Here is a 24,065-nt window from a genome sequence, read left to right on the forward strand (position 1 = left end):
TTGTAAATATAGCGCATCCATGGATTAGCCCTTAACCTATTACTGCAGCCTGTACACAATCGGTAGCCCTAGTAGGTAGCCGGTAGCTCTTAGGGGGCCGTGCGCCATTGTACACCATCCTTTGGAGGGGTTAAGAGACTCAACCAATCATAATTGAGCACAGGGCATTTGTGGATGCTGTATTCCGTAGACTTTACTGGAGGGGCTAGTACAATAGATTTCCAACAGTGCAGTTCTAAGGTGCTCTAGGGCTACCTAGGGTAACGAACCCCTGTATTATAGCACGTATATGCCTAGTACCTAAGTACCTAGCTGTACCTAGGTAGTATGGTCATGATTTGTCAACTATCTGCCCAGGTGCGTAATCCATTCTTTTATTAAACATATTACTTAGTAGACCAGTAGTTATAAACAATAAACTATCCATCAAGTAAACTAGATCAAAACCCAGGAAACACCTTTCAAAGATACGAGATATCGCGTCCGCTGAAACAATAAACACCGACCCCCAGAGCTACCACGCCAACGAAGAATATCCTAAATCAGACCAATAATCATGAGCGCTACTTCTTATAGACTCTTCCACTTCTTGTGCTAATTGTTTTTCGAAGGGTTCTTTTCCATGCCGATAATTCTTAAGATCCTCTATGTTTTCTTTAAACTTCATGTGTGCCGTCAATCTCAAGTCGGCCTCTCTGCAATCCAAACAATCCTGTCCTATTGCCCCTCCCATGGGAATCGTTTTCGGTATACGAGTAACCTCCGTGTAGGTGATCGGCAAAATCATGGCATCGTGCTTACAACCCGGATGTACCATACTGGTGCGGCAGACTGGACAATTCTTATGCTCCTTGACCCATCTGTCTAAACACTCATAACAAGCTACATGACCACATGGTAAGATCCCCGGCGTGTCGTATGCAATAGTCTTAGTCATCTTGATGTTTTCTCGGCAAATCATACATGAGAGATTTTGCGGCTGTTCGACTAAGAATGTGACCATCGGTGTCGGGAAAAAGCTTCTGTCGCCCGAATTTTCTTCCTGTCCATTGTCAACATCCATGGGTTGGGTTGTCATAAGATAGCTCTCAACCATAGACCAGGGCCTGCTTTGATTTAACAAGGGCATGGTGTCAGAATCTTCTTGGTAGTTATCTTGGAGATAATCTGGCCTCCTTTTTCTGTAAAACGAGTTGCGCTTGCCTTTTGGAAATCGGTAGCTACGGCCTGCGTTACTACTGTCAACCTCCTGACAAGGGCTAGGTTCGCGTCTCTTCACCGGTATCTTCCCTAAGATACTCCCAGTCCTGTCGAATATCACTTTCGTCTGCATCGTGAATGATAGTTGATCTAATTATAGCTTCTTCCTAAGGCCTAAATATAATGACGCGGATAAGATTATTGTTGATAATCAATTCACCAGATCTTGGCCAGTTTAACTGTTCAAGCACAGGTAGATATTAGGCTAAATAAATTGTCACATCTCTTTAGGTTAACAAGACCTTTGTTAAAGCTTCGCAAGCATGCTAGTCCTTCTTTGATATTTAGATAATTATAACAAAGGAGTCGTAACCTCTAGCTCCTATCTAGTCATACTATACCTTTCATAACTCTGAAGAGAACTATAAGACCGATGCACATAAGCTACCTGTACCTACTAAACAATAGTATCGCAGCATTCGAGACTTTCTGTTTATTCACAATCCAGTCTTAGTAGATACCTACCGAGATAACTATCATTAGGTAATACCTAATCTTGAGTAAATTAAACACAATAAAGTACCTAGGATATCTACATAATATCATAAGCGCCTCGGGTATTATACAGCACTTGCGCTTCACCTGCTAGCAGCAACTCATATTCTCCTTTCTCCCTTTACTTGTGCTTACTCTTCTCTTCTTCTTCCTTCTCTTCTTCCTCCTTCCTCCTCTCTTCCTCTCTTATTTTCTCTAGCTTCATCTCATACTCCCGCTTCTTCTCCTCGTTCATTTTCAGAATATCTTCTGCAGTATCAATGAGATCGCATAGGCCATTCGTCATATGACTAATGGCGTTGGTATACTCATCATCTTTCTGGGCAGAATCATTAGCGTCTAGCAACACTTTATTGGTATCGGAAGCCCAATCTCGAATCTTGCGGACATAAAGTTGGTCGGAAAAGGTTAGAATTTCTTTATCGCAAAGAACCTTACGAAAGAAACCCTTGAACTCTTCAATACTTTTCTCGGTGTCATCGATTTGGGTTTCTGTCACCCTCTCGTTGGGACCTATGTTGATACACGCACTCATTTTGTAAGAATTTCCTTGTACAATAATCTTTTGTGGTATAGATAATGCTAAGAAATGATCGTGTGGTGTCTTAGAGGCAACTGAAAAGAAGATTGTACTTGACGTGCGCACATTTTATAGACGAGATATCCGAGAAGCTCAGATCACAAGGACTCAGATTTCTGTGCTGTGTCAAACAACGAGCGTCACCACTGATTCGTGGTGTGCAGTGATTCTTCCAATTCACACGTGCCGTTTTTCAAGGAACCTCGAGCCATTGTTCATTGCCAAGGGAGGCAATACTACTTGTAAAGCGTCTCCTATTCCGGTCCTGTGGCCTGCTTCACGATAGCCGGTAGGAACTTACCAAATACACTCACAATCTAGTGGATTCAACCACTTACTCTCATATATCCACCTATTTTATGTTTCTGTGACATGGCAGAATGACAATGACAAGAAACCACATGTCTGACCTCTTAGTGGGGCATCTACCAGAACCTTCGCCCCGAATATCCGCCATCCTAATCACGACGTGCTCAGTCATAGGAGTGAGACCTATCCAGGTTAATGACTTGCCCTCAAACAGATAGGATGATGGAGCGACGTTGAAGCCAAGTTATGACATGGATTTTGTGGTAGCCACTGAGAATGACTCACTACGATGCATCATAAAGAGATTTTTCTATTAGATCATGTTTCCTCTACGGATGGACTGAAATTTGGCAGCAACCCAAAATTGGAATGCAAGTAACCATACAAGTACAACAATAACTGTCAGTGGCACCGTGACAATCCAATAAAGATTTTGGGATGGCTGTAATGCTGTCATCGCAGGAGTGCTGAAGTATGTCTTGGGTCAAAGTTTGGTTAGTGTCCATTTACCCCTTTTTAGGTCCCTGGTAGATAACTTGGGACTTACAGCCGTGAATGTGCCTGGGAGGAATATCATCGTCAAAACCGCAATCGATTTCATCGCCAAGCTATCTCGTCTCGTATCGCGAGCAATACTTGTGCTAGATTCAGCTAGTTTGCGATTTATTTCGTTATTCCGCTGTGCGAGTAAATTGGTGATCTATGTATAGGGGTTAGATCTAAGAATCACTAAAATAGGGCTGGAAATGACAAGAAGAAATAGAGAAGCCTACAGCTGTCGCTTGCACATTTGCCCTTTGTTTCAGATGGCCAACCCGAAGGAGCGCAAAATCTAGCGTTCGATTGGTGAAATCAAGTTGTTTGATAATGAGTTCGTTCTGCTCAAGGATGCGATCATGGTTGATTGGAGAGAAGCGCTGCCATGGGAATTCCAATAGTTCACTTTTGGCAGACCTTACAGTCAGTTGATGTCCTTGTATGTAGGCTTCAATCGCGAGTGCCTGCTGTGCCACACCAAGAACTGTAGTCGAGAGGTTGGGGTCTTCGCAATTTCCTCGGGGCATCGGCATTCCGTTCTCACCAAACATCATGATTCCTGTCTGGCCACTCCCGATCTCCACCTGGTGTAATCGATCGAAATTGTCGTCTATGGAAGCATATATAGCCTCCATGAGACGTTGACAGATGAGTGTAATAACGAGAAAAGGGTTGTCAGCTAAGGACACCAGGTGCTCTAAATCTCGCTGGAGCCATGAAAAGTCATTGCTAGAACCACTTCCTAGAAGTATGGCGTTGGTGACACCCGTACAAGGACTGTACGACATCGAGATTGCTAGTTTAATTCCAATCAGCAAGCTACTAAATGAGCTCATAGCCATTCCTATAATTCATAAAGTTCAGCATATTTCGGTATTTTTTAGAGGTTTTATTGATAACATTACCATACCGTATGCCGTATTCTCTTCCTTAGATGATATCCTTTCAACCTGAAAGTGACCCCTTATTGCTCTAGCGCCTTTAGTGAGTAGTATGGACGTTATCTTCGGCAGTCTAAACTTCTCCGAAACCATTCCGAAATGTTTTTGAGAGAAGGGTAGGGCGAACTCCGAGACGCCTGTTGCGATGTTGTCTCCAGTAGGCATCATGTAGTCATACTTCGTTCCTTTTCCAAGGTACCCGAGCCTAAAAGCTTGAAGTATTAGGGCATATTATTCACATCAACCAGAGGCGGTTTACATAATCCGCAATTTGCGCTTCGACTGTCCCTGGTTTTCGTCAATTCGACTCTGTGGGCCCAACAATCGCATTTTAGCATGGTGCCGAAGAGTAACTACCTAGATATACAATGGTAGGAAGGCATCTCGTTATACACTTACAAGCCAACCCTCTAATTCTTCTGGTTTCACTACGAACGACTGAACGGTTGGGTTTCCGGTCTGAGTACCTGTGAGTGAACCGAGCTAACCTGACACTCATTGCTTCCTTAAAAACATACCTCAAACCCGCCCACTTCGATGACTTGGATTTCAACTGGGTTAAAATCACGCAGGCACGTAAAGTGTCTCGCTTGAAGCTCTTGGAAGATGTCTGGTTTGAGATCTGACTTCATTGCGGAGAAAGTTTCCCAAAGTAACTATAAGAAAATAGATCGGCAGCATTTATGGTCAGGAGTAGGAGAAAATAGACTATTGTAATACACAGAAAAGTCTCTCTGATTCCTATAGTCTTGGTGCGGCTGAAAAGAAAGCCTAGGTGGCCTAGGATGACGGGCGACGCCACCAAGGCATCACACCCATATTCAGCTCTTCCTTTCGCGTAATTCTGCCCTGGCATCGTGCTCGAGACCTAGCCATAACATCTGCAATTGCATAGTCAATTAATGCTCGAGGGCTATCAAAGTAAATACTAGGTAGGTGGTGAAAATGAACTGAAGTTTAGTAGGGGCCTCTAAGCACACAATATGGACAATGAGTAAATTAGGGGGAAATGAACTGTAATTATAGCGGTTTAGTTAACTATTAACGAAAAGATGTGGCGGGGTGCGGGGTATGCGCCAAGATCCATACCTTGACCAAACGGTAACCTAGAACCTATAGGTGTTATTTTAGCGGACTTTGATTATGTAATAGAGAGAATAGCTCTTATAATTAGTGCATGGAAAGAATTTTAGCTCTTTCCTTCACCCAACTCATTCCACGGCTGCCCTCAACTGCAAATCCATCCGTATTCCTACTAATTTATAATGGAGATGAAATTCTTTCAGTAATTAATACATCTATATTTCAGATTTCTAAATTCCGGTTACATATAGAGCGATTATTTCACCTTGAATTTTGCTTTATATCCTCTAGTTATCGCAAACGAACCGAAATTCATTCGCAATTCCAACTTTGTGCATCGTTCACATCACCAACACCATCGTAAACGGCGTTCTTCGGATACGGACAAAGAGGACGCTGCCTCAATACCCCCGAACTTGTAACAGTCTGATTGTGCCATGTCGTCGCGATTAGTTGATCGACTGCCTTCCCACCCTCGACCCAGTCCATCAGCGCAAGCAAGGCGTCATGCTTCGGATCTTGAAACCCAGGCACCGAGTACACGTTACTTCCTAGGACCCAATTCTGACCCGCACCGTTTATATGCCACGGCGCGTCGACCGATGTTCCGAGACAGTGCGCCATACCTGGAATGAAGAAAAGGCGGAACCAGTCGGTAATTGGATGCGATACTCCCGTCGCCAGTTTGACCTGTTCGTAGAAATATGATGACCCCCGCGTGACGATCAAAGGATCCGACAATCCATGATACATCAAAATCTTCCCACCACGGTCTCGGAAAGGCGACATGTCATATTTATTGGCGTCGAATTCATTGACAATGTCGAGGGTTTTTACATGCTCATAGACACTGTTGTTCCATGCTGAGAGTGGCCAGTTCAAATCGCCAAGTACTCCATATCTCAAAAAATCGTAACCAAATGAGAGCGGTTCGGGAGGAAGAATATTCGTCGACCACCCCAACTCCGAGGAGATTCCGACGCCTTGGTACGCCAACTCTTCCCCAACATACCAATCTGAATAGATCTCCTGTAAGGTTTCTAGCTGCGAGGATGTAAGACACGCCGATGCGTTCGCAGATGAGTTTGTAGGGCTTTCGCAATTCAATACTTCGAAATCCGGATGGCAGCTTTCAGGTGAGCTAACGATACCGTCCTTAACACCATCCACCTCGTCGCATTGCTCAATCACCGTCTGGGCAATGAGGGGGAATAATTTCGAGGGAATACTCCTCGTGTTGTTTAGTGGATAGTAGACTTTCTGGATCCTGGTGATCGCGTTTGTCAGGTGAGTTACCCACCAGGCTGGCGCACCGACTAACATGCCGTCGAAGCTGTCGGCATCGACTTGTGCTTCCTTAAGCCCCTGTCGACCGCCGGTCGAGCAGCCGGTGTAGTAAGAGTATCGAGCGTCTTCGCCATAATAGGTTTTGATCAATTGCTTAGAAAGACCGACCGATCCGTGCATCGCACGCCAGCCCCAGTCAATCTCTTTTTCTGCGGCGTTGTAGGCCCAGGTAACATCATAGGGGGAGCTGCTATGTCCATTATCTGTCGACATCGCAGCAAACCCATAATGCGTTCCGATGCCCATGTCGAGGTAATTGAGGTATCCTCCAGTTCCTCCTCCGCCAGTAGTTAGAAGTCTCGAATTCCATTCTGAGGGTAGGAATAAAGCGAAGATGTACGAAGACGACTCAGATGAAGTTACATTAACCTTTACGGCACATAGCTCTGGCAAGCCGGTCGGGAGCATAGGCGGAAGATCTGGGGGGACTTCGGCATCACCGTAACTTCCATTTGCGTGGACGAAGACGGCCGATAGTATTGTCGCGTTTTTAGATACGGGGCTATTAATCGAGGACAGCTGGCGGTTCAGGCTGTCAAGAGAACATGTTGTATTTGAGCCCGGATAGGCGCAACTTGCCTGCTGTACCAGAGCAACGAGGGGAACAAGTGCTAAGCTCTTCAGTGAATACATTCTCGAGGTAAGTATATCGTCTACCTTAGTTAATACTGAACATTAAATGTCATCCTCAAGGCTCAGTTATTATATACATAATTCCACTTCTACCTGGTCTCCACATCATGAGTTTACCTAGTTGACGGCACAAGACACAACAGACGGGACAACGACTTCGGCACAATTGGTGACGCTATCTCCATACTTTATATTCCACCGTCTCCGAATTACAATTCGATAACTCCTATTTCCTTTTTCATGGAGCCGGACGACGGGACGACGTTGAGCCGCAGGATGTAATACGGAGTCCATTCGCGAACGATTGATGGCATCAGCAAAGGACCCAATTGACTTGATTGGATGATTCCGTGCAAATTAGGAAGTTATGTCATCTGACATCTCTATAAGGAACCTCTAACTACCTAGTATATTTCCATTGGAAAACGATCCCTGAATCTTCCTATTCCCGTATTACGTCATCCGGTAAGCAAGACTGGTGACTAAATCAACTACCATTCATCATTAGATACCCAACATAATAGCAATATTTTCAACGTTGCTGAGGGTACCTGTTTATCTCAAAGATTATGCGCCGGCTGCTAACTCCCCATGTTGCCTTAAATATCTATAACTATCACGATACTTGCCTTTAGACTATATTAGCCAAAGTCTTGCTATCGCTCTCCTGCCATGGATAAGTCCCTTCAAGCGATTTTATCAATGCTTCATGGTGCGGGGATCTTGGTTTGATAACATTCTTATACGGCACAGGGTGACGAATGACACCCGGCTCAAATTTGAGGATAGGTGAAATTTCCTGGCCATCCTTCAAATACTTGCTTATCTTGAACGTAGCAAGAGTCTGCACGATATTCAGGTACAGGGCGTTATCTGCCAAATATCGCCCGGGACATATTCGGCGTCCGAATCCATACGCAAACATGCGTGGGTCTGGTTCTGGCTTGTGACCGTCCTCCTCCAAGAAGCGTTCGGGCCTGAAAGTCATAGGATCTTGGTAAACCTCCGAATCATGTGTGAAATTCCTAACACGGCGTTAGATAAGAAGCATACAAGGGATCCCACCAATACTATATATGCTTACCAAACGTTTGGAAGCAACATGGACCCTTTTGGAATAAAGTATCCTTCGCAGACATCGTCGTCGATACTTGCGTGGGGTAGTGCCATTGGTGCGACAGGATGCCAACGGAGAACTTCTTTTATCATGGCTTCAATATACGGTAGATTATCCCGATCTATCATGGTGGGCAGCCGGTCTTGCCCTACAACTCGATCAATTTCTTCTTGCGCCTTCTGTTGAACTTCGGGATAGATCGTCATAGCTAAGAAAAAACAGGTAATCGAGGATACGGTCTAACCGAAATTAATACCAGCTTCAATTCAATGAGACGAGGGGGGAGCTTACGGTATCTGCACCAGCAGTGTATAACGACAAAGTCGTCCATTTGTTCGTGAACTCGGCTTGCGGGTCTTTGTCTCCAGCTTCTAATAGCTTCGACAAAAACGATGTCTCATTCTTTCCCTGAGACATCTGGTGTTTTACGAATGCGCAAGGCTTCTCTAAGACGTCGACAAGCTCGGACCCCCATTGCTGAGCGAGCTTCTGAAATCCCGCTCCGGGAATCCATTCAGGTATTCGTCGCACTACAAGTAATTAGATTGTGTCGTTCACAAAATTGTCCACTTATTTATCAGCCCACTTACAGAAAGGTAGTACGTCAACGAGGAAGGCTCCGGGGACTGCAGCACGTCCAAATTTGTCCATAGCATCACTAGCCAAGTCAACCAGGAGGTCCTCCTTGTGAGATTCTGCTGTGTAGCCATAAGCAATCTTTAAGATAACAGCGCCCGCTTCCCTTCGCGAGTAAACTCAGTCAGCGACAGAGTCCGTCGAGTTAATCATTTCGACACGATCGGGAATGATGATACGTACTTCTTGGCGTGGTTCATGAAGTCTTCCGGATTGTTTAGGAGATGAAGCAGGAAATGTCCTACTTCACTTTCTTGCAATTCGTTGAATTGAGAAGCCGCGTTCTTCGTACCAATAATACGGCCCATATTCTTACGGTGTGTCCTAAACTGATTGTTGTAAGGTGACAGCCCGAGCGAATTTTCCCAGCCAATCCTATTGAAACTTATTAGCTTCCCAATTACTTATGGCCCAGACACTGCTTAACCCTATTCAGGAGAAACTAACATTTCACCGGCGAATATCTGTCGAGGTCTCGACGAATGCTTCGCTGAGCGTTTCTCCAACAGCTCGAAGGCCAGTTTCGCATCGTTGATGATAACAATGGTTTGGCCCATCACCGTTATAGAGCTTAACGGACCTTCAAGCAGCTCATTAGTATAAAGCTTGCCAGCCAACTTGCGCGTTAATAATTAAATGATCAACTAACCATATAGTTCTTTATGCTTCAACCAATGATCACACTCCAATACTCCTGGCTGAGGTAGGTCATTCAGATTCCCAACGATGGGCAGACCCTTAGGACCTGGTGGTAGAGGAGGATGATTTCCATTTGATAAGCCTATGAACTTTGCGATAAGGTACACGAAAGCAACACCAAGTCCGAGACTGATGAGGAGTGATGATACACCCATTGTCGTCGAGACGGGTACCAGAACGCAAGGGATAGGACGGTAGAGGTTGCCGGTGGGCTTAAGATCAATCTAGGTTTGACACTCGCAGTTCTACAAGTATCATTGGTCTGGGCTTCCCTCGTCAGTGCTGAATCAAGAATATCATCATTAGAACTCACATTTTTCCTATGAATTTTCTATCATTCCTGTACACAGAAAGATATAGATGGTCAAAACAGATCGATACCTAAATACAATGAAATCCGCGTTTATATTAATAAAATTTAAGCGATAGATCTAGCTATAATGTGTTACACATGCCCCTCGTCTTAGCCTCCCTTGGCTGGTGGCCTATCATAGGTTGTATAATGGTCAACTGGAGCGTGTCGAGGGTATACGGGCTGCTTTCCTATATCGGCCAAGTGGAAGTCGTATGGGGAGCCCATGATACGTATCCAACCTATAGCGGATCGATTATATTTGCTATATTTCTCTGTGCCGCACACGGTATGATTCCCCGTATTAGCGTTTCAAGCTTGTGATCTTTCTAGGAAAGATGCACAGCTATAGCTCTGGAAAGTACGGGATGATAGCGGCGAATACCTAGCTAAGCTTCGATACCTGAAAGTCTAGCGTTAGATATGAGGTAAGGTAGCAATGGAAGGACGCTTGGATGAAAACCTTGAAGAATTCCTTAGCCGTCTACAACTAGGGAGTGAGGCAAAATACACCCACATATGCAGCCACAAAGTCCTCACCACGGCATGTGAAAGTATAGGTTAATTGCCTTCTAATCCCTGGCTGCAGACAGCTGCTAATTACCAGGTAGAGAGATAAAGTTCGGTGTGTTCGAGTTTGGAACAACTGCACAAATAAAATACGACATTATATCCCTTCTAATCTGTTTCCAGGTAGCACCTGCAGTTCTGGGTACCCAAGAACTTGGAACTAAGAGGATCCATCGTCCATGGATGTTACGTAATACACTAAAACACAGTACGAAATGCTTTCCCCGCACTCCACAATTGGAGACTGCTACTACTACTCTAAATTGGCGTCACAATTTTTTGTTTGAGCAGCCCGGAAACTTCAGCCTTACCGCATCAAAAATTTACACGCGACAGCATTCAATTGACCCCGACGACCTACTCCAACAACCCAATCGCTTCCGACTCGACGATTATCGGAGAGAAATATACATACACATCACAACGGTAAAGATTCAGCAAAGGCCAGCCCAACATGAGGCTCACGGCCGAGCTTCTCCAGAATTCCCCCTCGTGGCTAAACGCGTTGAAGGAGCGCGAGCTTGAGCTTCGAGGTACGTCGGAAAAGAACAGATACTACACTTTTTGATCTAGTAGAGAGCAGAGTTGATAGCGATGCCCTTGCCGGCTTTGAACAGGACATCGGATACCCGCCATTGAGAACTTGGGCGTTGCAGGCGTAAGTCTTCTATTATCCTGCTATTGCTTTAGATTACGTCGTATAAGGTAGTTACTAACTCTATAGCAACCATACAGCCTCAAGATGCCATAGACTTTGTCGATAACGACATTCAAGTATTGGGAAACCTCCCTCTCTCGCCACGAATCCAATCCCTTCTACTACAGCGTAACCGCATCGCCACCATACAACCCACCCTCGCCAACTCGATCCCGAACCTTACGAACCTACAACTAGAATCGAATAACCTGACCGAGCTAGCAGACACGGACCCCCTGGGTTCCTTCCCGCGACTAACACACTTGGTATTACGAGACAACCCGGTAACGAAGAAGGAGGTAAGCTTAAGAACCTACTTCATTCCCACCCCAACTATTCGAAGAATTAATGAATACATATTTACTGTATTTTTCACTGCAGCACTACCGATATTGGGTACTATGGCGCTGCCCCTCGGTACGTTTCCTCGACTTCGAGAAGGTGAAGGATGCGGAGCGTAAGCAAGCCGCAGAGCTATTCGGTACCGCCGAGGAACCGACGGAACTCGCGTCCAAGATCATGGGCATCAAGTCCCGCGCCTTCGATTCGGCACTACCCATCAACGGGGCCCCATCCGGCGCATTGCCGACACGCATGTCCCGTATCAAGCTCACCGACAAGGAGAAGAAACGTCTGCAAGACATGATCAAGAAAGCCACTAGCTTGGACGAGATTACAAGACTCGAGGCAATGCTACGGGAGGGCAGGATGCCGGCTGGTGTTCATCTGAATGACGAGATGGAAGAGTAGGAAGGATATTGGTGTTTGTGCATAAAAGAGAAATTGGATTACGGTGCTCGTGGTAGTGGCGGTCAGGCAAATAATGACATTAGCCACAAAATGAAGATTCGGGTATACCCATGGACCAGGCAATCCTAACTAATCCCTCACGTGCAAGAATCTATGCGTGTTTAATTATCGTATGTGTGTGCATGTTTGACCCGATGACTCCCCCAACGCCAGAATTCGTGCTACAAAGGTATCCATTCCAGGAATCAAACTCTTGCCCTTAAAACGGATTAGAATTTCATTCCCCAATGCCGAACAGACCCGATTCCCTAACCGGTCATATCAACATCCTCATCACGTCCCCCACGACTAGCCTCGCGCATCTCATTACGCAGCTGATCCGCGGGATCGACCTCCGTGTCCTCATCCTCACTCACGATCCTTGCACCACTAGCGCCGACAAAGCTCCCATTCAGACTCGAGCGGCTGGTGCTAGGTCTATGCTTCTTACTACTGCTACCCCCAGCTCCACCACCACCACCGCTACCGCTTCCGTTCGCTGTCTCGCGCTGCGTCTCGCCGGGTCGGTCGACTGCGGATGCGTTGCTCGACAGCTGGGCGCGGGTCGCTGCTGCTTCGGCCTTGATGCGCTTGAAAGGCACGGTTTTGGGCACGACGTCCTCGAGGAACTCGAGGTTCTCCTTGGCGGCGACGGCGGAGGCTAGGTCTTTGTACTGGATGTTGCGGCGCGGCTTGCGCTCTGTGCGTGCCATGTTGAAGCCTTCGCCGGCTAGGTATTGGATGAACATTTCCTGGGGGGTGTTAGTGGGGGTTAGGATGGAGGCGGGGTAGGGAGACTTACGGTAGCGAGGGTGATCACGAATGCGGCGTTGTTGGAACAGATTCCGATGTCCTGGTCCTGGGCAACGATCTTCTTCACTCGTGATACTGTGGGGTTGGGTGGTTAGTATGAGTGGTATGGGGTGACGATACGAGTTGGCTTACGAGGAAGCTGGGTCTGGCCGGTGACCTCCTTACGGGGAGGGATTGCGGTGGTGTTGTAAGGCATATTCATGAATTTCTTCTAGAGGGTGGTGTAACTTGTAGAAGAGTATTGGATCAATGACCTTCAGATTGTGGAAGGCTGTGGTCGTCGAAGTGGGCAGCTAGGAGTAAGTTAGTAATGGAAATCACAGGTATCTCTGAATGAGACGAATTTTGATTTCTCGTGGTAAGTGGGGTAAAATCTTTGATATGAAAATCTTGTCTTGGTTTTATAGCTAAGTTACTAGAGGGTATATGAAAAGAAAGGTCTTACATGAGGTGAAGAAATGTGGACGGCAGAATAATGAAGTGCGACCAAACTTAGATGATAACCGTCGTTTCTAGTTAGAGATAAATGGCAAGGTGCGGCTTATTTGATGTGGAGGTCTGGTAATCGTTGAAGTTTTTGAATTATGCGTGAACTTGGTGATCAAAAAGCTGCCGTCTTTTGTGAGCTTCAGTGAAACGCGATGAGGTTTTGGGAGAGACGCGATTCTATTAAACCTTAAAGTGGTAGGCGGTGAAATATTGTACGGTGGAAATGTGCATTGACGAGAAAGGATATACACTGTATAAGTTAGGGGCCTGTTAGGTCAACTTTGACTGTCCAAGACGCCAAGGGAGCACCTGCATCAATCTGACAGAGGATCGTGACCCAGTGCAATTAGCACTGTAGATCCCTACTGCTGGAAGGTGCTTGGCTGCACTAGCCCTAGGACCCCTGCCGGTCAGCCTCAAGGGCGATTACGTAGGAGCAGCATTTGATAACTTGCTCAACATTAAATCTTTAAATCTACCATCAATCCACCAGCATCCTAAGTTGTCCTCGTACACACTCGAGCAAGTCGCATTTGAATCATCTACCATTCATTCCCATTTTCGGATAGACGAGAATGATCACAACGACTCCTTAGACTAATGTCTTCCCGTACTACCTCCTTCTCCGTCACCCACCCACAGCTATCCCGCAGACCCTCCGTTAGTTCTAGATTGTCGATCGCCGTGTCAACTGCTGAGCGTGGAGAGGTAAATGGAAGCAATGCGCCGAGAGAACAGCAAATAGAAGAGGAGATAGCCGAAATCAAAAGATATGAGGTATTCTAACCCACAGGCAGCTTTCAATATGCCAATCGCGCTTCGAGCTAATATGTTGATAGGACTTTACCACCATAGGTATGCGCATCGACGAACCCCTAAACTAACCCAACGAAAGCGATCATTAACATCAACAACAACACAGATTGGGTGCAGGATGCGGCACAGGAGAGATTACGTAGGAGGACAAAACTAAAAAGACATGCACGCTTCGATAACGGAAAGGTGTCATGGAGATATAAGTTGTGGGAGTCATACGATGCCGCGCAAGGATGGATCGTGGTAACCTTAATAGGGGCGGCGATCGGCTTGAATGCTGCCTTTCTGAATATCATAACCGAATGGCTATCCGACATAAAAATGGGATATTGTACGACTGCTTTCTACCTAAACGAAAACTTCTGTTGTTGGGGCGAGGACAATGGATGCGACCACTGGCATCGCTGGACCTCGTTTGAACCAGCCAACTATGCGCTGTACATCATGTTTGCGGTAAGCCTATTTGTCTCCTAACGTTTAGGTATCGTCTCGAAACTAAACCCTCCAGACCATATTTGCCTTTACCTCGGCCATTCTCGTCAAATCATTCGCGCCCTATGCTGCCGGCTCGGGTATCTCCGAGATCAAGTGCATTATTGCGGGTTTTGTTATGAAGGGATTCCTAGGATTCTGGACTCTGCTCATCAAATCGATCGCCTTACCACTAGCTATCGCTTCTGGTCTCTCGGTCGGTAAGGAGGGTCCCAGCGTGCATTATGCGGTATGTACAGGCAATGTCATATCGAGGATGTTCGACAAATACAAACGGAATGCATCCAAGACACGAGAGATTCTTAGCGCCTGCGCTGCGGCCGGTGTGGGTGTTGCATTTGGCAGTCCTATCGGAGGCGTGTTGTTCTCTCTAGAAGAGATGTCTAACTATTTCCCATTGAAAACTATGTGGAGAAGTTACTTCTGCGCTCTCGTCGCGACAGCTGTCCTCGCGGCGATGAACCCTTTCAGGACCGGCCAGTTAGTCATGTTCCAAGTTAAATACGATCGATCGTGGCATTTCTTCGAAACGGTGCCATATATCATCATTGGCATATTCGGTGGTCTATATGGCGCTTTCGTGATTAAATGGAACTTACGAGCCCAGGCATTCCGAAAGAAGTACCTAACGAAATGGGCCGTCCTTGAAGCTACGCTATTAGCCATGGGAACGGCCATTATCTGCTACCCTAACGTATTTCTTCGGATTGATATGTCAGAAAGCATGGAAATCTTGTTTTTGGAATGTGAGGGGACTGAAGATTACCAAGGGCTCTGTGATAACGATAGGCGGTGGTCGAATATTATGTCACTAACCATCGCGACTATTATTCGCATATTCCTAGTTATCATCTCATATGGATGCAAAGTACCAGCCGGTATCTTCGTACCATCTATGGCTGTTGGGGCATCTTTTGGCCGAACTGTTGGCATTATAATGCAGGCGATCTATCACGCCCATCCGGATAGCGCTTTTTTCGCCGCTTGCCAACCGGATGTACCATGTATCACGCCTGGGACATATGCTTTTCTGGGAGCCGCTGCCGCACTCAGTGGTATCATGCATATTACGGTGTCGGTTGTGGTTATTATGTTTGAGCTTACAGGTGCTCTAACCTACATCTTGCCTACTATGATTGTTGTTGGTGTCACGAAGGCTGTATCCGATTTATTTGGCAAAGGCGGAATTGCCGATCGGATGATTTGGTTTAGTGGTTTCCCATTTCTTGACAACAAGGAAGAGCACAATTTTGGCGTTCCAGTATCAACGGCTATGACCAACGACGTAGTCGCCATCCCTATTCATGGAACAACGTTACAATCTATCGAAGACCTACTCAAGCAACCTAAGTACCAGGGCTTCCCCATCGTCGAGGATTTATCGACGAAGGTGCTTGTCGGCTATATCGGTCGCACTGAATTACGCTATGCTATTGATCGTCTACGTCGCGAGCGCTCGATTACTATCAGCCCGGAAGCTAGATGCAGCTTCTCACCACCGCCAGTATTAAATTCAGTTACGCCTATTACACCTACTGTTACTATCAGCAACGCGGACTACAATTTTTCCTCGACGTCTGTCGATTTCAGCCGGTATGTAGATGCGACACCGGTGACGGTACATCCACGGTTGCCACTCGAGACAGTGATGGAACTCTTCCGCAAGATCGGGCCCCGTGTGATCTTGATCGAGCACCATGGTCGATTATGTGGCTTAGTCACAGCCAAGGACTGTCTTAGGTATCAGTTTAAGGCGGAAGCAGCTGAGAATCCACGTGACGACCACGAGATTACCGAAGGATATGAGAAGCTCTGGAGAGTGATGATTAGAGTTGCCGGATGGTTCTCTGGGAAAGTCGCAAGTGTTAGCGGCGGACGCATACAACTTGGTGGTGACGGAAATGAAAGACGGCCTTTGGCGCGAGGAAATAGTAATGGCCAGATTATGGATGGCGATGAAGATGTAGGTGACATCGATGGTGTCGAGTTGGAGAATAGGTAGTGTCATATTTGGTATTCAATACTAGTGTCGTTCAAAATTTGATTTGCAGCAAACCTTCTGGGGTTATTTGATTCAATATGAAACCACATACAACCGACACTCTATAGATTATTGAGATACCTGAAGTCTTCTAAATATCCTCCATTACTGGGAGAAACCCCGTCTGACATATCGTGCAACCTGGGAATACACCAAACCGTTACGGCTTGGTTCACGGCAGATGCATAGCGGCAGCGGCCCGCACGGTGCTACCCATCCATAAAGAAATTCGGTGTTATGCGATGTAACTAACGGCCGCCGCTAATTAGCGTAGAACAGCGGGTCTGGTTATTGATTCAAGCAATCATTTCGTTCCGCTCTCTGCAGGAACATGATCACATACAGAAGAGTCATTGATGTACATATATATCTGCAGTTGGTGCAGGTAGAATATGTTACTTGATCATACACTGTGGAGTACAAAGTTCTGCTGCAAGTGATCGCCCTGATCGGCCAATCTGTAATGCCAAGACAAAAAGGCCACGCACTCACCAACTCGGCGATAAGAAATACCCAGAAATCTTGAATCGTTTCTACCGACCGGTACCTACCAGATCTCCCATAAGCTGAAACACTACGGCGTGCCAAATCGACCCGTGGCACATTCCATTGGTCCCGGTTTCCAGTTAGGCGGCGCACTTTATCTTTGTACCTTCCTTTAGGTACTAACTTGGCAGTTACCACACCCCGACGTATCCGGACTTCTACACACCTAATCCACAATGCCCCGGCCCCGGAAAACTCTATCTACCACTGCTACCACCCAAACTTCTTCGACTACGTCCGCTAGTTCCTCCGTTCGCCTAAGGAAGAAGCCGCCCGTTGCTGTTGTTGCCGAGGAGAACGAAGGTGTTAAGAATCTCGGAAACAGCGACGGCTTGGCAGACGATTCCAGCATGCCTTCTTGGACGACGAGGAATCAATGGATCGTGTTCGCGGTTGCTAGCGGCGCTTGCGCTGCATTTAATGGCGTTTTTGCTAAGTTGTGAGTCTCATGATATCCGTTCCGTAAACACTCATATACCCTATCCCAGAGCACCACTAGGTTTCTTTATTCTCTATCCCTCATCCCGCCTTACCTCAAACTCGTGATCATGAAATTTAATTACCTACCTACATAAGTTGACATCTTATCCAACTCGGAATTTTAATCCAAGCGAGACCAAGAAACATAATCTCCAACTCAGCTCAGTTCGACCTAAGACTAACTTAAACATACTCGCAGAACTACAAATGACCTATCCACTCACATAGCCCAAGGAATCTCCGGGTTTCTCGGGCTAACGGACCTAGAAAAGGTCGTCGAGGTCATCGTTCGCTGTGTAAGCTATTCACTACCAATTTCCCCCCTCCATCACCCTACCCCCCACCATCTCATATTCCCAAAATCTACCTACCTTGCATGAACTAACCCCCACCCAGGCCTTCTTCGGCCTGAACCTCCTCTTCAACGGGATCATGTGGTCGCTCTTCACACAAGCCCTCGCCAAGGGGCAATCCACAACACAGGTCTCCATCATGAACACATCCACGAACTTCGTCATCACAGCGTTCCTAGGCCTGGCTATCTTCGCTGAGTCCCTGCCGCCGCTATGGTGGGTCGGCGCCGCGATGCTGGTTGCTGGAAACGTGATCATTGGACGGGGAACGACAGAAGAGGGTAGTGAAGCGGAGGCGGAGGTGGAGGGGTTGCGGGACGGTTCTAGTGAGGTTGGGTACCGCGATGATGATGATAGTGATGAGGATCATGAGCACAGGCACAGTCACGATGATGTATCGGCCGCAGAGCGAGGCCGTGGGTCTACCGCGACGCCGCAGGAGGAGGGAATCTTGCCTGTGGAGAAGGACGACGAGGATGAGGATGTGCCCCTATTGGGGAATTTAAGCTAGGGGGATATATAGAGAGAAGATTCGATTGGTTATAGACTAGCTTAGAGGTTGATACCCGGGCGGTTATATGCATGGGAATCTATCCGGAATAGACATGATTGAACAGTCGCTTGCTTTTTTATGCTCGTGTGAAGTAGTCATCGCTGTTGCTTACTCCTGCGTGCGGATCTATCTCTAGGGTTTCTATGATATGGGGGATCATGATGTTACTTCAATAGTATCTAGTTGCTTTTTTCAATCCCTGGATTCATACCGGGTCTGTAAATCAGCAGGTCAGGTGGGTGATAACTTCCTAGCCAGCGTCACTAAAACCGACTAATCACAACGATATATTACAGACCTAAGAAAATAGAACATCATGCTAGAAGCTATCACATACATTTACGAGCGTGAATGTACGTTGTAGCAATAATTGCAGAAAGAATCACACTCGTTGATCACTTAGTTCATGCAAGCAACCACATCCAGAAATTTACCAAACCTCTTTTTATTAAGCGAAATGCAATGCATAATCCCGATTGTGCGTGCAAAGTCAGTACAATCTGAGGTTGCTCCGTTCCGTATAACGCCCTGAAAATCACTCATGATGTATTCCGTCACCGTATGCCAGCATCCTCATATCCGTTGCGAAGGAAATGAACCATAATTACACAGTGATGCCACCTTCCGACCTGAATCTTTGCCTCATTATCAAACCCGAAACTTCGCGAGAAAACCGTTGGAGTTGACCTTGTTCATCGAGATCGCGTCGGTTCGTATGAACGGGTTCGTAGGAAAGAGAAGGTAGTCGGAAGGATGGAGAAGCGCATGAACTAGCCGTTCTCTACGCATGTTCGTAGACGCATGATGTATCGTGATATAAAAGTACAACGCCTCCGATGTCGCCTCGTCGAATGCATGTAGCTCGTTAAAAACGAGACAGCCGACTTTCGCGATTCCGGAAAAAGCAACAGGACGCACTATGCGGTAGCTCCCGCAGGCTTCGCAGTGCACGACACTATCTTGACCTTGTCTGCCGAGACAACCTGTCCGCCGTTCTCCATCTTGAAGGTGACGTTCTTAAGCTGGAAGGTCCAGACCTCATCACAGAATCGGTATGTATCAAGACTCCCCTACAGATCAGATAAGATGTAGTGGTTAGCCAATGTCACAAGGCCATCACTGCAAGGGAAAATCTCAAAATATTCACCTTGAACGTCAGACGAGCCTTAACCTTATCTTGAAGCACCTCTGTTATAGCGCGATCAAAATTGGCCAGGATCTTCATGGCAAGCTGAGGGTCTATTCGATGATCGGTGATTAAATCATCGAGGGTATCGGTGAGAGCGGTACCGACGCTACAGTAAATAGTGTCAGCGCAGGCCAAGATGTGAACAGTTAACGAAAGCTGCTGCTGTACCTGCTTCGTCGGTACAGCTCGTAAAAGTTCTGGCTAGTAGCCGCCATCTTGATGATCTCTAGAGTAAATCTGGAGTTTGTGGTCGCAAGATTATCGCGATGATGAATTGTGCGATTGATTGTCAGATCTGCCCCAAAAAGTTTCGGAAGATGACTGGTACATAAAAATGGTATGTAGGGTTTAGGATTACGAATGATGGAATGTTTGGAGATAAGGTTGCCAGAGAGGCTGTGGAACTGTATGACTAAGCGAAATGGGTCTCCGTGCTAGGCACTAGCACGTTAGTGTGGTGGGGAACCTTACCAAATCTTGGGACAAAGTTTGCGACTGTGCAACATTCAGGCATTTGCAGGCGGGTACTCAGGGAAAGTACCCCTTTACGCGACCCCTGTCGATTGACGTTTTCGGCCATGCCCCCACACTACTTAACGCGTGATAACGCAGCTAACTCGCGTCGTCCGGGGTGCCGGGAACGCCTTTGACGCGCTAAACCTAGTCGATCAGTGCAATACATACGCTACCTACCAGTTGTGAAATCATCATTTTTCCTATTTTCTCTTCTTATCCTTAAATCGCATCTTCTTAGCGTTGATTTTTCTTTTGGGTCATGATCCAATATAACATCATTGTAACTTTTACTTTTTCCTAATCCTAGTTACCTCGCATAATCTACATTTCTTTTTTAAGATGGCCCGTTCGTCTTCTTCCGGCGTTGATTCTCTCAATTCCTCATCTCGTCTGCCTACCAGCGCTCCCTCATCGCCTCCGCAGGCCGACGACTTATATAACGTAACAATGGGTGTTACCTCGACCTTCACGGAGCAGCGGATGCTCAATGAAGAGAAGAAAGCTCGAGACGAGAACACTAGGGCTGAAGCAAAGCGACTTGCCGCTAAGAGGAAGCGCAAGAAGGTCCAATTATCGCCGCAAGAGCGCGCCCGCAAAGCGAAAGAACTAGACGAGCTTCTTCGCAAGAGTAAAATCTTTAGCGACATCCTTACACAGAAAACGAAAGCTCTTGGTCGTGTCGGTCGCGACTTCGATAACCAAGCATTGGCAGACGCTGGTTTACAATTGAAACAACAGCCTAAAATCATGAGTGGTGGAACTATGCGAGATTACCAGTTAGAAGGTCTGACGTGGATGTATGAGATATGTTTGCAAGGACTAAGTGGCATATTGGCCGATGAAATGGGACTAGGTATTGTTTGCCTGCCCCTAACTGGCCATCCCCATGCCTTTGAAGCTAACTCCAAATTAGGAAAAACAATTCAAGTCATCTCACTTGTTGCTTTGCTTAGAGAACAGGAGAGTTACTTCGGTCCTCACCTAATAATAGCTCCGTTAAGTACGTTGTCAAATTGGCAAGACGAATTCCAGAAATGGACTCCGACGATACCATTCGTGATGTACCATGGCACTCCGCAAGAGCGCCAGGAAATTTTCCGCACAAAAATAATGAGGAACTATCAGAAGGGGCGCCCCTCGCAGCGATTTCCAGTGGTTTGTACTAGCTATGAGATGGTCCTCAGAGACCGTGCCAGTCTCTCGAAAATCGACTGGGCCTTCATCGTAGTTGTAAGTATGTTGTGCTTATATCCATGCTTCTCGAGATTAATAAATTACAGGATGAGGGTCACCGAATGAAGAACGCCGATGCGAAACTCTTTAGGGAACTACAGCAGTTCAAGTCAGCAACTCGACTACTCATAACAGGAACGCCTCTCCAGAACAATCTCAAGGAATTATGGTCTCTCCTTCACTTTTTAATGCCAGAAACCTTCCTCGATTGGGAGGCATTTGAAGTATGGTTTGATTTTAGCGATTTGCAAGATGAAGAGGGCACCACGCAGTTCATCGAGGACAAGCAAAGTCAAGATCTCGTTTCCAAGATCCATAAGGTTTTGCAGCCCTTGCTACTTCGCAGAATCAAGGCAGATGTGGCCAACTACTTACCAAAGAAACGAGAATATGTCTTATACGCCCCTATGACGAAAGAGCAAACGGATCTTTACAATGTCATTGGAGACAAGAAAACCGACACCAGAAGTTACCTGGAGAGCAAGGTCGTCGAGCGGTTAACAGAAACTCGCAACAGTCCGAGCTCCAGGAAATCGAGTCGTCAGTCATCGCGTGTAACTAGCGCAAACACAAGCCAAGCGCCATCACCACCAGCGAAAAATGCGTTTTCGATGATGATGGGTAAGAAAGGAGGTTCGACATTGAAAGTAACGCCTAAAGACAGTTCTCCTGCGTCTCGTGTCAGAGGGACTAGCAAAAGGAAAGTCCCACCAACTAGTGAGGCTTCATCTCCGAAGAGTAGCAAATCAAGTCGACAATCCACTCCAGCTGGTAGTATTCGGGGCCGGCCACGTAGGGCCCGCGCTTCGTATAAAGTGGCGGACGATTCCGATGATGATAAGCTGGATGATGATGCATTTGAGGCGAAATTAGCTTCCGAGCTTGCTGCTAAAGATGACGAGTCGGATGAAGACCTTCGGGACGAAGAGGAAATCGAGCGAGCTGCTACTCTCGAGATGGCCAAGCTTCAAATCGCCGATAAGAAACTTGGAAACCCCATCATGCAGTTGCGGCTTGTGTGCAACAGCCCTCACAACTTCTACAACCCGTGGACATTCGACGACAAAGTACCCATAGACGAGAGCATTGTGACAGCTTCTGGAAAGATGCTGCTCCTGGACAGGCTCCTTCCAGAGCTCTTCTCACGCGACCATAAAGTCTTGATATTCTCCCAGTTCAAAACGCAATTAGACATTCTGCATGACTACTGTTCCGAGCTACGCGGATGGAACGTATGCCGAATAGATGGAGGAGTTGCTCAGGAGGACAGAAAGCAGCAGATTAAGGAATTCAATGAGAATTCTGATTTCAAGATATTCCTGTTGTCGACGAGAGCGGGTGGTCAGGGTATCAATCTAGCGAGTGCGGATACGGTGATTCTTTTTGATAGGTAAGTCCACAGTTTCTCCTGGTTCGCATTAGGGATTGGCTAACGCATGGGAATCAGCGATTGGAACCCGCAGCAAGATCTACAGGCACAAGATCGTGCTCATCGAATCGGTCAAACACGCCCCGTCGTCGTCTACCGATTGGCGACAAAAGGAACCGTCGAGGAAGAGCTTCTCATGAGTGCCGATGCAAAGCGTAGGCTAGAGAAACTCGTCATCAAGAAGGGGGGGTTTAGGACGATGGGTCAAAAGCTCGATAGCAACGAGGTTATAGACAAGGAAATCCTTCAGTCCTTGTTGTTGAAGGACGGCGAAGAATATCAGCACTCGGGAGGAGATCGGATCCTGAGTGACGAGGATATCGATGTTCTTTGTGATAGAAGCGACGACGCCTTCGATCGAGCTGCGAGAGGTGCCGGTAATGCTGATGGTTTCCAGGTCGTTGAAACGGCCGCCGATGGTATTACTCAGATGAAAGGAGAGTAGCTGTATTATGGACTTGAAAATGGGTTTGTTTTAACATATAGGTATGCGCTGGCGTTACTGATTGCCGGGTCGGATTAGATCGAATGGTGCATCTAGCATTACCAACACCATTTCCATGTACAACTGCTAATTAGTAGAACTACAATTAAGACGTTCTACCTCTATCCTTTCTCGGTCATTCCCTTCACTTGCGATCCCAATTGATTTATTCAATCTACTCGGTTAATCATATTCCGGCAGTATCACAACTATCCTTTCGGCGATAACGCTAACGGTCGGATTTAACAGGGTTGCGCCATATCAGGGGCACGATGACGACCCGAGTTAGGCATTCGCCCTACTGATCAGCGGGGCAAACTAACTTATCTCTCACAGCATAGTACGCGAAAGGAAGGCAGCCGTGAGGTTCACTTGCGTATCCAGCCTATCCGAACAGATGCATGCATCAAGGCTAGGAAAGTTCCCTCGGTTACATTGGAAGAGGATTTAGTGGGTTCTCGAGCTTGAGATACAAATGATTGTTCATCCGGTTCGCCTTCGTTCTCCAAAGGTTCAACTATCTATTAATAAAGGAAGGTTATAACGGTACGAAGTTTGTAAGGGATAACGGTCATCGGACGGGACT

At 46.7% G+C, this 24,065-nt stretch overlaps 11 protein-coding genes across 11 annotated transcripts; 5 read left to right on the forward strand and 6 right to left on the reverse strand.

The window, feature by feature from the left end:
* Positions 1-474: 474 nt before the first annotated feature.
* Positions 475-1,333, reverse strand: GGS22DRAFT_196600 (uncharacterized protein; the record flags this gene model as incomplete). The annotated part of the gene is made up of 1 exon (XM_047965856.1): positions 475-1,333. One exon carries the CDS (start codon positions 1,331-1,333, stop codon positions 515-517), a length of 819 nt encoding a protein of 272 aa, XP_047822559.1. The 3' UTR covers positions 475-514.
* Positions 1,334-2,951: 1,618 nt separating this feature from the next.
* Positions 2,952-4,754, reverse strand: GGS22DRAFT_196602 (uncharacterized protein; the record flags this gene model as incomplete). The annotated part of the gene is made up of 7 exons (XM_047965857.1): positions 2,952-3,122; positions 3,192-3,344; positions 3,418-4,025; positions 4,092-4,327; positions 4,382-4,431; positions 4,522-4,581; positions 4,641-4,754. The coding sequence occupies 7 exons, from the start codon at positions 4,752-4,754 to the stop codon at positions 2,958-2,960; spliced, it is 1,386 nt and encodes a 461-aa protein (XP_047822560.1). The 3' UTR covers positions 2,952-2,957.
* Positions 4,755-5,387: 633 nt separating this feature from the next.
* On the reverse strand, positions 5,388-7,317 carry GGS22DRAFT_62524 (tannase and feruloyl esterase). The gene has a single exon (XM_047967585.1). The coding sequence runs from the start codon at positions 7,183-7,185 to the stop codon at positions 5,518-5,520; it is 1,668 nt and encodes a 555-aa protein (XP_047822561.1). The 5' UTR covers positions 7,186-7,317; the 3' UTR covers positions 5,388-5,517.
* A 499-nt stretch (positions 7,318-7,816) lies between these two features.
* On the reverse strand, positions 7,817-9,792 carry GGS22DRAFT_177551 (putative cytochrome P450 oxidoreductase OrdA-like protein; the record flags this gene model as incomplete). The annotated part of the gene is made up of 7 exons (XM_047963524.1): positions 7,817-8,210; positions 8,270-8,541; positions 8,594-8,832; positions 8,893-9,044; positions 9,122-9,313; positions 9,386-9,518; positions 9,588-9,792. The coding sequence occupies 7 exons, from the start codon at positions 9,790-9,792 to the stop codon at positions 7,817-7,819; spliced, it is 1,587 nt and encodes a 528-aa protein (XP_047822562.1).
* A 211-nt stretch (positions 9,793-10,003) lies between these two features.
* GGS22DRAFT_152228 (uncharacterized protein) lies at positions 10,004-10,670 on the forward strand. The gene is made up of 2 exons (XM_047959645.1): positions 10,004-10,392; positions 10,507-10,670. The coding sequence occupies exon 1, from the start codon at positions 10,089-10,091 to the stop codon at positions 10,311-10,313; it is 225 nt and encodes a 74-aa protein (XP_047822563.1). The 5' UTR covers positions 10,004-10,088; the 3' UTR covers positions 10,314-10,392; positions 10,507-10,670.
* Positions 10,671-10,846: 176 nt separating this feature from the next.
* On the forward strand, positions 10,847-12,137 carry GGS22DRAFT_152230 (L domain-like protein). The gene is made up of 4 exons (XM_047959646.1): positions 10,847-11,092; positions 11,177-11,217; positions 11,295-11,555; positions 11,638-12,137. Exons 1-4 carry the CDS (start codon positions 11,014-11,016, stop codon positions 12,004-12,006), a joined length of 750 nt encoding a protein of 249 aa, XP_047822564.1. The 5' UTR covers positions 10,847-11,013; the 3' UTR covers positions 12,007-12,137.
* Positions 12,016-13,139, reverse strand: GGS22DRAFT_62547 (histone-fold-containing protein). The gene is made up of 3 exons (XM_047967586.1): positions 12,991-13,139; positions 12,848-12,933; positions 12,016-12,797 (listed from the first exon to the last, which is right to left on the reverse strand). The coding sequence occupies exons 1-3, from the start codon at positions 13,058-13,060 to the stop codon at positions 12,315-12,317; spliced, it is 639 nt and encodes a 212-aa protein (XP_047822565.1). The 5' UTR covers positions 13,061-13,139; the 3' UTR covers positions 12,016-12,314.
* A 652-nt stretch (positions 13,140-13,791) lies between these two features.
* Positions 13,792-16,694, forward strand: GGS22DRAFT_152234 (chloride channel protein). Its single transcript, XM_047959647.1, has 4 exons — positions 13,792-14,124; positions 14,187-14,202; positions 14,270-14,616; positions 14,672-16,694. The coding sequence occupies exons 1-4, from the start codon at positions 13,948-13,950 to the stop codon at positions 16,655-16,657; spliced, it is 2,526 nt and encodes an 841-aa protein (XP_047822566.1). The 5' UTR covers positions 13,792-13,947; the 3' UTR covers positions 16,658-16,694.
* Positions 16,695-17,202: 508 nt separating this feature from the next.
* On the forward strand, positions 17,203-18,695 carry GGS22DRAFT_152235 (uncharacterized protein). The gene is made up of 3 exons (XM_047959648.1): positions 17,203-17,681; positions 17,922-18,018; positions 18,119-18,695. Exons 1-3 carry the CDS (start codon positions 17,419-17,421, stop codon positions 18,584-18,586), a joined length of 828 nt encoding a protein of 275 aa, XP_047822567.1. The 5' UTR covers positions 17,203-17,418; the 3' UTR covers positions 18,587-18,695.
* A 362-nt stretch (positions 18,696-19,057) lies between these two features.
* GGS22DRAFT_152236 (transcription initiation factor IIA gamma chain) lies at positions 19,058-20,175 on the reverse strand. Its single transcript, XM_047959649.1, has 3 exons — positions 19,986-20,175; positions 19,776-19,923; positions 19,058-19,698 (listed from the first exon to the last, which is right to left on the reverse strand). Exons 1-3 carry the CDS (start codon positions 20,030-20,032, stop codon positions 19,546-19,548), a joined length of 348 nt encoding a protein of 115 aa, XP_047822568.1. The 5' UTR covers positions 20,033-20,175; the 3' UTR covers positions 19,058-19,545.
* A 419-nt stretch (positions 20,176-20,594) lies between these two features.
* GGS22DRAFT_196610 (SNF2 family N-terminal domain-containing protein) lies at positions 20,595-23,713 on the forward strand. The gene is made up of 4 exons (XM_047965858.1): positions 20,595-21,186; positions 21,247-21,563; positions 21,614-22,956; positions 23,014-23,713. Exons 1-4 carry the CDS (start codon positions 20,673-20,675, stop codon positions 23,438-23,440), a joined length of 2,601 nt encoding a protein of 866 aa, XP_047822569.1. The 5' UTR covers positions 20,595-20,672; the 3' UTR covers positions 23,441-23,713.
* Positions 23,714-24,065: the final 352 nt, after the last annotated feature.

This window comes from Annulohypoxylon maeteangense (genome assembly GCF_022496945.1).
Source record: "Annulohypoxylon maeteangense strain CBS 123835 unplaced genomic scaffold GGS22scaffold_2, whole genome shotgun sequence".
Classification (NCBI taxonomy): Eukaryota; Fungi; Ascomycota; class Sordariomycetes; order Xylariales; family Hypoxylaceae; genus Annulohypoxylon; species Annulohypoxylon maeteangense.